At 38.6% G+C, this 12,137-nt stretch overlaps 2 protein-coding genes across 2 annotated transcripts in view; one reads left to right on the forward strand and one right to left on the reverse strand.

The window, feature by feature from the left end:
• Positions 1 to 4,925, reverse strand: part of LOC115240297 — a 21,371-nt gene extending 16,446 nt beyond the window's left edge. Inside the window, exon 1 of the mRNA XM_029815364.1 lies at positions 4,253 to 4,925. Coding sequence (XP_029671224.1) covers positions 4,253 to 4,468 — 216 coding nt within the window. The 5' untranslated portion in view covers positions 4,469 to 4,925. The remainder of the gene's footprint in view (positions 1 to 4,252) is intronic.
• The window catches only part of LOC115240302 (E3 ubiquitin-protein ligase MYCBP2), a 208,337-nt gene that overhangs the window by 186,537 nt on the left and 9,663 nt on the right, over positions 1 to 12,137 (forward strand). Inside the window, exons 17-24 of the mRNA XM_029815371.1 lie at positions 8,960 to 9,182; positions 9,249 to 9,611; positions 9,744 to 9,950; positions 10,183 to 10,388; positions 10,459 to 10,609; positions 10,683 to 11,034; positions 11,104 to 11,284; positions 11,585 to 11,775. Coding sequence (XP_029671231.1) covers positions 8,960 to 9,182; positions 9,249 to 9,611; positions 9,744 to 9,950; positions 10,183 to 10,388; positions 10,459 to 10,609; positions 10,683 to 11,034; positions 11,104 to 11,284; positions 11,585 to 11,775 — 1,874 coding nt within the window. The remainder of the gene's footprint in view (positions 1 to 8,959; positions 9,183 to 9,248; positions 9,612 to 9,743; positions 9,951 to 10,182; positions 10,389 to 10,458; positions 10,610 to 10,682; positions 11,035 to 11,103; positions 11,285 to 11,584; positions 11,776 to 12,137) is intronic.

Consider the following 12,137-nt stretch of genomic DNA (forward strand, 5'->3'; position numbering starts at 1 on the left):
GGTTTGTAATGGAGTTAGCGGCGGGAAAAGCCGCCGCTTATTAACGGGTCCGTGAGCGTTAAATCGCGCGCCTAAACTGGCGCCGCGCGAAATTGTTTTGGTGTGCAAACGGTTAGCACGTGGTGCGCCAACGTTAATTGTTGTTTCCACGTGTAATTTTGAATCGACGACCATCGCGAATAGCGACGGGGATGCCGCGAAGCACTCGAATTAAATCTCGCGTGTAACAGCAGCGTTACATGACGCACTTGAAGGCGCATGCGAAAATTAACCGCGTATAATTCGCTAACGAAATGAATCGTTCCAATTAAAAGCATCGTCCTTACTATCCTTAATTTACTCGATCCTTCGTTTCTTTTTAAAGTCACAGAATAAAAGGGGAGAGAAGAGAAATTCTTCCTTAAAATATTCGACCCTAAAATTAGAACTGGAACGTCGTGGTAAAGGAAACGATTACATTATACTCAAACTTAAACGGAGCGATACTGAAATAGTTTCCAAGTTCGAATAAACGGTCTAGAAAATATTCGTGAAGCAGCTGACTCGGACAATGCATCTCTACTTCGCTCGTAGTGAACCCTCCGATCGGAAATTGCATGCGGCGGACGTCGACCTAGGATCGACCGAATGTATGAGAAAGAGTTCGAGAGAGATATCGGCATCGATCTATTCTATTCCAAATGTCGAGCGAGTTGTGGCTATTGTTGTAAATCTTTTCAGATATCTAAGTCTCGTGAGGATGTGTACACATGGTCATTGTGAGGTATAATTTATTAAAAATTGTAATAGGATTTAGCGATGCAACATTTCGTAAAATATGCAAGATAACTTCGACGATTGGGATTGGAATAGATAAAGTATCAATAAACGAAACAGAAAAAAAATAAAAAATAAAATTAATAAAAAATAAATAAATAAAGCTAAAATTATAAGTATATGGAACACGTGTGTACATAAAATATTTCCGCATTATTTTTTTTTTTTTTTTTTTTTTTTTAATCAGCACAATAAAATTGATTAAAAACTAATAATGATATTTTGTTCGCGCGTGACCTATTGAAGAATTTATTATTTTGCTTAACTTCATCACTTTTTATTATCGCGGAATCGTTGATTGCGAGAGGAAATCTCGCATTATTTCCCTATAAAAGAGATACCGCGGATTTCTGCACTCTTCGGTACTCGCTGTGATTTCAGTATTTGATCGTCGCTTGATTTGCCATTTCCGTCGATCAAATTAGAGTGTCCTTGTTTCGATACGAGTGAACTTGCATGAGCCAGTAAGGAGTAGCCCAGTCAGTTACACCGTACAGCGATGCTGGCTGTATGGTAAATGGAATTAATGGCGTTGGAATGATAAGTGACGATGTGACTGAATCTGATTTGATTACCAAGTATTTGCCGTCCAGCAGTATAATAGTGGCTTAACGCTGCCAATTGTTGTTTCTGTGTTGTCACTGTTAAGCAAATACAAAACACCGTCGCTCGCTTGGTCAACGCACTCGCTTTTCGATCGTATTATTATCTTTGAAAATGGACTGTGCATTCATATTTTTATACATACATTACTTTCGGTGTATTCGTTATTTTATTCTCCGGGGGTGAAACGGACGTGTTGCCGACTATCGACTTTATTCATCGACACCAGTCACTTTGCTGTCTGTCAATTGTTACGGGGACACTGGGTATATATTGTACTGTGCGTCACGCCTACGCTTAATGCGGCAGGCGTTTATCGGACGGACAGGAATCGCTCTCAATGATTTAGAAGTTATTTGAGGATACGTTAAAAATTACAAAGGGGAATCATATTTTACATGAATTTGAATATTTCCGACAAATTTAAATATTTGCATTGAATTATCAATAAGTTCTAGATTTTTTTTATATTATTATGAGATATGTAAAAATATTTATTACATTTTCAACAATAAATAATTCGCGTTAATCCAAGATATATTTTATTGATAATTTTCTCTCTTTAGCTAATATTTTTTTAAATATTTTTTTATATGTTGCATTGAAATGTCCCGATTATACGGAGCAGTCTGGAGACTGAAATAGTGAATGGCGACAAAGTAATGAAATGATCTAATGGCCTTAGACTGTATGTCGGGTTACTATAAAAGAGAAGGCAGTGCTGTGAGTGCCGCTTAAAACTGGTTTCCGTTGCGTTTCTATGCGAGCGGTTGATCGTAACGTAGATAGGGAATAGACTTACTCCAGTTTGCGGTCAAGAAGCGTAGCAGAAATTCAACCTCGGTATTCGAAGAAGAATTATGGATTAATTAATCAAAATGCATAACTTAAAAATTCTTATTATATAAGAACTGGAGTAAATTATTGATTTAGATTTATTATTTCAAATGATGAATCAAACAGTTTCTTTACCAAATTATCTCCGCTCTAATATCTAAAAGAGGACAATTGCTGTCATAAAATATTAAACGTTATTAATCTTATGCAGTAAGACCAATTTTCTATTCCATAAATTGTACGATATATTATCTTATTTATAGATTTATATTATAATGAAATATGTCAAGATGAAATTAATAATTGGAGCTAAATCGAATTATAAATCGTATTATGTAACGTAGAGATTCTTGCAGCACTCGGGTTTTGAATGTTTCAATTCTCAAATCTGTTTCAAAATCTCAAATCTATCAGAAAGATCTCACTCTATATCTCTCGCCTTATACCACATTATTTGAACAAGTTATCGCGACTGGCGGGTTGCACGTGATAGTTTTATCGCGTTTTCTACCCCCCAGAGTTTCTCGCGTCGAAAACTTTGCGCGAAGCGCATCATCGCCTTTGCATCGGTTGCGGATGATATTCAGCTTGAGTGCAGCTGACAACGAAAGCGGCAAGTGAAGCTGCGGCTGTTGCATGTTATACCATACAGAAACGTGGCATGGTGCAAGTTACAGCCTGTTTCGTGCCTGTTCAGGGACGGATGTTTTAGTAACAGGCATTCTCACGTTCAGCCAACGATATTTCTATTAAATTGTCAATTTTTTTTAAATTTTTATTATTAATATTATAGTTATCGCGACTGGCGGATTGCACGTGATAGTTTTATCGCGTTTTCTACCCCCCAGAGTTTCTCGCGTCGAAAACTTTGCGCGAAGCGCATCATCGCCTTTGCATCGGTTGCGGATGATATTCAGCTTGAGTGCAGCTGACAACGAAAGCGGCAAGTGAAGCTGCGGCTGTTGCATGTTATACCATACAGAAACGTGGCATGGTGCAAGTTACAGCCTGTTTCGTGCCTGTTCAGGGACGGATGTTTTAGTAACAGGCATTCTCACGTTCAGCCAACGATATTTCTATTAAATTGTCAATTTTTTTTTAATTTTTATTATTAATATTATTATTATAATGTAAAAAGATGCTGCATTTAGTGTGAAAAAATGGCATATTTTTTTAAAAATTTATATTAGAAGCACTGCCCCCCATATAAATGTGTTATTTTTATCGATCAAAATCAGATTTTGTTTAGCAATTATAAATTTTGCATGTATTGGAAAAATTGAAGTTTATAGTCTTATAATCTCGTGGTTATTTAAAAATTAGATCTCTCTCGCAGGTCTATGTACGACTAATTCCAGTGCCTACGTTTATCAACGCACGCACTTGCGTGCGCTTGCAGGCATCGAACGTGCGTGTGCATGCACACAATTCCGACCGTATTTACCGGGCCAATGATTTATATGCTAATCTCGCGTGGAAGGCGAATCCAAAACTCCGGTAAACTTTCACCGTCGTGCATTAACGACTTCTCTTTCGTGGAGCGGCGGATGCGAGATAAACGATTTCGCGTAATCCGCGAAAATTTGCGCGTTAATCAAAAGCACGTGAAAAACAATTCGCGACTTCGATAATTTTAAACCTACTTGTCATTTATTGTCAGCTACTTCCCGAGAACGAAAGAATCGGTATCAACGAATATTAATTTTCAACTTGATTATTTATTCTTTATTTTCCCGAACTGTCAAACTGTATTATTTGATGATTATTTTTTTAAATTAATCAGCGATATATTTATTGACAAGATATCGAATTTACTTTCTGCAAAATTGCACTCGGTTAAAATTTTTAAAATTCATTTCTGGAATTTTTAATAATATAAAGAGAGAGAGAAATAACGGTGTATAATTTTAATTTGATACACGCTTGCTTGTCGCTTCGTTATTTTTAGCGCGTATCAACGCGAAATTACCACCGCAACGGCGGTTCTTGCATTCACCTGTTCTTTGGAGAAGACGCACTTGACGTTAATCCAACGGTGCGCCTTGACGGTGCAGTTGCAGCCGTTCATGGCGCATATCCCCGGTTTGGTGGCTTCGACGATGCATGGCAGGAACGCGAGATACCACAGAAGGAACACCCAGCATACGATCCCACGATCACACTTAATAATAAGCCCATCCAGGGCGTTCAACACTCTGCGCTTGGCGCTCATCGCTTGACGATCTTCGATCGAACGCAAGGCGATCGTTAGATCATCACCTGTCGATTTCCTCGCACGATCGCCTCTCTCATAACGATCCGATCACTCGCTTCGTCGTGGAACGATGATACACTCGCGTGACGCAAAGAACCATGCCATTATTATTGATTTGCCAATCGATCGTGTAGAACGATCGATCGGAAGACACTGTATTCCGTATCCTCTCGCGACTTCTTCCACTGATCAATCCTGCGTTTCGCGTCCGGACAGAGAAGAAGGTACATCTCCCCCCTTTTATCGGGCCCTCTCGATCTTTTACGACATTTCACGGTGTGTCGAAAGAGAAATTAACGAGCGATTAATTGGTTCTCGATACGCGCGCGTTCGTTGCCGGAGGGGACGAAGGAGTGGAGGAAGAAGCAAGGCGACTAGAGACCAGCTGATGCGATCCTGACGGAGGTTGCTTTTAAACTGTGGTTGGTAGCATGCACGATCGGTGTCCGCTCCCCACCTAGATCTATACAGCTTGACTCGCCTTGCCACTCTCTTTCTCTTTCCATCTCTCGCCGCACCTTCTCTCTCTTCGGCCTTTTGAGAGATAAACGCCGGCCATGACTCGTCGTCGTCGTCGTCGGGTTCGAAGGAACGGGACGGGCATTCGTGCTCTTCTTCGAGGGTCCGATCGGCGAACTGCTCTCGCCAAGGGGATCGACATCGACTTTGGACGGGCATTCGTGCTCTTCTTCTTCGAGGGTCCGATCGGCGAACTGCTCTCGCCAAGGGGATCGACATCGACTTCTGCGAGAGCGTGGTCGTTGATTTTCGTCGAGCCATGGTCGATACACACCTGCCAGGACGACCTTGACCAACTTACTATCCCGAGAGCCCTCGATTCGCACCGAGGTGACCGATGTTCATCACGGATGCTAATTGCGTAAACGCGTTCAGGACTTGTAACCCCGGTCAATGGGTTTTAATTGATGTGTCGCTTTTTTAGAAAGTGAAACTGTGTTTTGATAAAGATGGTTTTTGATAAAAATTCGATTTCTTGCGAGAAATATCGATCGGATTTTGCAACGCACTTAATCATTAACAAAACCATTGAAGTATTAGTTGCTTCTGGCTTTAAACATTAGCTGACGATAAGATAATCAATGCACGCATACTGATTACTTACTGGAGATTTCGTGTAAATGTGTGCTTTTTTTCAAAGTCTGCGCACGTAAACGTGGCATTGAACAAAAGTAGAATTCTTAAAATTTTGTCAAACTTATCTTCAACAAGGAAATCTTATATAAAGAGATACATTGCCTACGATGATAAAATTTTAATTGGTATTGATACTAATTACTAAATTATTGAAGAGATTTTAGGTGTTAATGTTTACAAGCTGAGAGAGATGCCAAAATTCATATTTTTCTATCAATTTATTATTTGTGTTTTAATCTCTTTATAAAGTTTTAATTATCAAAATAATTTCATTTTGTGAGTCAAAATAAGATGATCAAAACGAAATTTTTATTTGCATCATGAATAATGAATAAAATATAATTTCTTATAAAAATAGTTTTGAAATATCGAAAAAAATTGAAATTTCTTGAAAATATTTCAAAAATTGTTTAGATTTTTACATGTAAATTTTCCATAAATGAAATGAAGAAAGAACCATTAGCGAGCACAAACACTGCATAGATTTCTTTGGACGAGTTCGATATATCTCTGCGGATTTTTCCTGAAAGCCACAGCGCTGGTAATTTTCGCGATTACGCTTTCTTGCCGATAATAAAGAAAGTTACGCTGGGCATGTGACAAAAAGCAACGTGAACCACCGTTTCCGACATATTGTCGGAACCGGAAATACACGACGAGGGAAGTGCCGTATACTATAAAAACAAGACAGTGGCCTGGAAGACGCCGGCTACGTCGCTTTTCATAATAGCAGATAGTGTTTCCCTAAAACTCGCCATACCGTCGTGTAAGCTCTTCGCTTTATGAGCGGAAACCTACCCATTTAATTTCCCATGAGAAATTGCTTGCGCTCCTCTCCTTCTTGACTCCGCACCGCACGGCATCTCCTCCCTCTTCTCCTGTCATACACGCATGAAACGTCATTCCATTCATTCATAACGCGTTTCTCAAACTGAAAGGTGCCGCGAAGTGCCCATTTCCGAAATGGTCACGTACCGGTTGTACGTCACATGGATACTGATCTTTAAAGCTGCACGCTCCCGATCCCTCTCCCCTGCCCCTCTCTCTCTCTCTCTCTCTCTCTCTCTCTCTTTTTCTCTCTCGCGTATTATGCACCAGTGTCTATTATCTTTTGCATGCCGCTCGTTCATCTTTTTCGTCGTGACTATGATCGATGGTGAGAGCGCGCTATTCCTTGGCGCTTATATCTGACTCGCGAAAATTACATTTGTTACATGGTTTGATACGCGCGAGATACCGCAGACCTGAATCGAGGCTATAACATAACTCTCATTCTGAGTCGAGGTATCATCGGAGTGTAATTCCTTCTAATCTAGAATCCGTTAAAGTGGTCTCTCCCAAAATTAAATTAACGAACAAAACGATGTTGGGGGATGATATCTCGCAAAATTAAATTAATGATCGGAACGATACCAAGTGTAATTTAAGAGATATTCTATTTAATAGTTTGCGTATAAAAGACTAAAACTTTGTTTCTTACAAAAATTCTTTTGAATAGAAGAAGAATTATTGACAATTATTCATGATATCTAAATTTTCTTTCGATAAAAAAAGTATAAATCTGAAAGAAAGATTAATAAATACTTTTTATACATTATATATATTTACATATTGTAAGTTGATTAAACTCTCGCACCGTGTTTATATATTATGAATTTATTGATTATGGAGTCATCGAAGAAAATATCGATCTTGATTATTTCTCATGTAGAAATACCGTAATCGATTGATACGCGAATTCCAGCAAGACTCTCATGCATGATTTTCCCAGAATACCGGTTTTCGCGATGATAAAAACACGGAGTTGGTTCTACACTCGTGAGAAAACCATAAGTATGTATAATTTTATTGACGATTTTACAAAAATGGTTAAAGATACTAAATTTATATGAAAGGGGAAAACTGAAAGATAATGAAATTAAAAAATTTTAAATAACTCAGCTCACACACAGAACATATTTTATATCATTTAGAATAACGGAATTACTGTGTGTCCTGAATTTCAGAAACTTTATAACATCCGTTCTCTCACACAAATGCGTTTAAATGTCAGATATAGTTCGCTCGCTTAAATACAATAGTATAGAGGTAGCGAAGCGCGGATCAGCGGTGACGAGCTTCGAGGAGAAGAACCGCGATGTGATTGTGCCTTATTAGGGATGAGTCCGACGAGAGTCCGAACGGGAGAAGCGACGATTGTCTGGCTGGTAGAGGAGCATCGTCCTCTATTCGCGATCTACCCAGCCGAGATCCGCGCACTAACCAATTAGGGGCATCGCGGCTCTCAAACTCGCTTTAACGAACTGTGCTCGCTTTACCTGCACCGGTAATAGACTTAGCTCGATCTCGTAATAAAAGTGCGCTCTCCGCGAACCGCGAACTTTTGCGACGTTTATATCCCGGTATATCTCGTCGCACAATGATCTTGTATTCTCAGCGCGTTGCGGCTCTCCCTGACGTGACTAACGAAGGATTAAAAGTTTCAACGGAAAATCTCCATTTCCTACTCCTCGCTCGCACTTTTATATCGTGCTATATTAATCAGAATATACGATTAGTTCTATGCGAAGTTTCTCTGCGCTTTAGATATTCATTAATAAAAGATTTTTCGAGATTTTTGCATGCCAGTCGAAAAACATAACTTTGGCTTGCATATCTCGCAGCAAATTCTATACCACGATATGAATAAGAAGAGTTTTCGATGTGAATATGAGTTAAAGATTAAGCGCAATTATAGTACAAGTAAATATAATGATTTAAAACATAAATTAATGCAGAAAAATCTCTATTTCCTCGTGCGCAATTTTATATCGTGCTATATTAATCAGAATATACGATTAGTTCTATGCGAAGTTTCTCTGCACTTTGGATATTTATTAATAAAAGATTTTTCGAGATTTTCCCCAACTTTTGCACGCCAGTCGAAAAACATAACTTTCGCTTGCATATCTCGCGAAATTCCGAATCATGATATGAATAAGAATTTTCGATGTGAATATGAATTAAAGATTAAGCGCAATTATAATATAAATAAATGTAATGATTTAAGAAATAAATTAACGCAGAAAAATATAGAATCTTTTTTTCCAAAATCTTCTCTAAATTCGAAATTTATTTATTCTTTATATACCTATATCAGTAATTACATGTATGCGCGCTCGTGGTTACTTAAAGTATACTTAAGATATACTTAAGGAGAGATTATACTTATCGCGGAGCGCTATAATATAAGAAACACTATATAAGAAATACTTTGCTAACTAATTAAATTTGTTATGTTTGTTTTATTATCAGTTGTCACTCAAACGAGCGTCTATTCCTGCGCGATTTCGTCTCCTGCTCAGCCGGCACCAGCGGTGGCAGACTCGCGCGATGGTTGCAACCGGATAGTTTCGTCGATCCCTCTCAATGTGAGGCGTTATATTCGCGGGAAGAAATGAGGTGCGGATGGCCGGCGATCGTCACTGTGCTCACCAGAGATCAATACGGCGAAGTCGTGCACGTATCCGGATTAAAGGTATATTTTTCTGGTTCCCGGTTTACTCGATCAGGATCTCTCAATGTCAAATTGTCGTCTTTGCAGATCGAAGTCAAGGCGGTGCCGATCGATAAGACAGATATCACGGAATCCGATCAGAGCAGGAAAATTCGCCGTGTTTCTCAACCGGATCCATTAACCTTTGGAGGTCACCCACAACCATCCTTGGACGTCCCGTACGAAGTGACCATCAACAACAAAATGTGCTTCTACGCCATCACCATCATGAAAGCCTATCAAAATTACTCGTTCGAGGAACTGAGGTTCATGTCTCCCACCGTCAAGAGATCGAGCGAGAGTATGTTGGTCAGACCCAACGGTGATGGTAGTTACAGTGCTACGTGGACACCATCCTCGGTCGGTTGGTACTCGCTGATGATCACGGTGGACGGTTACAACATGGAGGATGTACGTAGGCTGTTTATCTATCAAAGATATCATTTGGGATTAAATTGGATTCTCAATTTTAATCCCATTGTACCTGTTTTACTAGTCGGAAATGAGGCTTAAAGTATGTTAATTCAATTTTGCCTTGTTTAGAATTACAAAGTCGAAGTAAAGGAACCTCCGCAAGGTATGCAACCGCCCACTCAAAACATTGTCAAAAAGCCTCAGCTTCAGCCGAGCAGACTCAGGAAATTCGTAGCAAAGAATAGCGCTGGCTTAAGAATACGGGCTCATCCGTCGCTGCAAAGCGAACAAATCGGATTCGTTTCGGTTAATGGCACTATAGCTTTCGTTGATGAGGTAACACATATAAAATTATTGACGCTTTAATCAAATTCACATTTTTGAAACTAACTATAAAGAATTAATGAAACTATAGATTTTCGCCAAATATGAAAATATCAAAAAAACATTAGCAAAAATATCATCGTATTCTTATCTTTGTACAATTTTAGTTTAAATTATTTTTATGTATTTCAAAAACGAAAAAGATATTTAAATGAGAATAAAACTTTGCTTCTCTGCTAATTAGATTCATAACGATGACGGCGTTTGGTTACGTTTAAACACGGAGACAATCAAGGAATACTGTAAAAGTAGTCATCTCGAAGCCTGGTGCTTGCAGTACAATCAGCATTTAGGAAAAACTCTGCTTCTACCAGTAGAGGAACCAAAGTCTATTCTAGATCAAGTCATTAAGGAAACCATTCTGCGAAAGCGGCCTGATATTGGTGACGAGTATGTAAACAAATCTTTCTTCCGTTATTTGTACTTATTTCTAATCTTAATACAATCCCCTTTTTTACAGCAAAAGAAAGACAGTGACCTTTGACGCCGGAAGAAGCATGATAGTCGTGAAATGTGGCGCATCCGGGCACAATATTAGAAGCAAACCAAGCTTGAAGGGCGCGCCAATTGGAATGTTAGCGCTTGGAAATACAGTGACTGTTCAGGAATACGTAAGTTGATTAATGCATTAATAAATATCCGTTTACATACGTAGTATGGCGCTTCACGATTCACCTGTTACAGTGCGTGAATCACGAAGGAACTTGGGTGCGTATCGACGACGATTCGGTGACGAAATATTGCTTCGACAAGAATCGAAGCGTAGAGGCATGGTCGCTCGCGATCAACAAACAAACTGGCGTAATTTATATGAAACTCGAACAAGATTTAGAAAACGATCCGATCGAAAAAAAGCCAATACTGGACCCAGCCATTTCACCGAGTAATAGAGGTTTCGATTTTTCGGTACCTTCTGTTAGCCACGAGGGCTTCAATTTTACCGCACAGAATTACACGTCGGATACGGCCGAGTCTATTGAGGGTTGTAATACAAATCCATTTGTTTTCGGCTCATACAATCAACATGATTCGCCAGGTGCATAATTGTAAAAATAAATCTAAATGAATAATATTGCATATAAATATTTGTTAAATATATGTTTAGGGAGCGAACGCTTCATACCTGAAAAGACTGATGGTACTCCAAAATTTTCGAAACCTCATTCGAAAGAAAGAGTAGCCAAAGAGCGGGAAAGAGAAGGTGGCGGAGGAAAATTTAGCGTTCTTCAAAAATGGCTACGAGGTGATGACAAATGTCATGGAGAGAAAAGAAGTTCCCCGGGCAGGTATTTATTTTCATGCATAATATATTTTTCTGACAAATTTTTAAGTATATATATCACTTTTTATTCGTCGATTTAAAAATTCTTTACATAATTATTTAATCTTTTTCTCTAAATTGTATATCATTAAACTTTGAAATTACCGAGTCCTTTTGTAAAACATAAAAAAACGATTTATCTTTATATTTGTGATGCTACTTATTTCTTTTTTGCATAACAAATTTCATAGCAAATTTTTAAAAATAATAAATTTTTTTAAAGTGTTGGTATTTCTACGTTGTATGTATGATTAATGTTTTTCAGAGATTTCTCCGAATTTGTGGGCGTATCTGTGAAAGAGTTGGTAAAAGCGATGGGGGAAAGCCGCGCGAATGGCAACGGAGCGACACCGCCGGAAACACCGCGGCGAACGTCACGAAGTTCCTCGCCGAAGAATCCCCAAGGTGGATCGCCCAGATTTCACAGCCCGTCTTCTAGCCCGGTCCCAATACCTGGTATATATGCGGCACTTTGTTAAAATATAAACTCTCTCTATCTCTCTTTCATTTCTCTATCGAACAAATTTATTTCATGACTCATTTTTATAATGTTGTACATCCATGTGTACTCTTGTGTAATTTGGCACTATTTGGCAATTGCTTTGAAAATGAAATTATTTCAGAAGCTGTGAGAACGGACGCTGATACTTGTAAGGCAGCAATGTAAAATATTTTGTATTTACTATATTTCCTTTCTTTATCGCGTATTAGAATACAAAAATGACATTCAATATAGTGATGTTACGATAAAGTACATAATAGATGTAATAGAAAAGAATATTAGACAATTATATTAACTATTAATTAAATATATATAT

This window comes from Formica exsecta, unplaced genomic scaffold (genome assembly GCF_003651465.1).
Source record: "Formica exsecta isolate Colony F162 unplaced genomic scaffold, ASM365146v1 scaffold423, whole genome shotgun sequence".
NCBI classification, from domain to species: Eukaryota; Metazoa; Arthropoda; class Insecta; order Hymenoptera; family Formicidae; genus Formica; species Formica exsecta.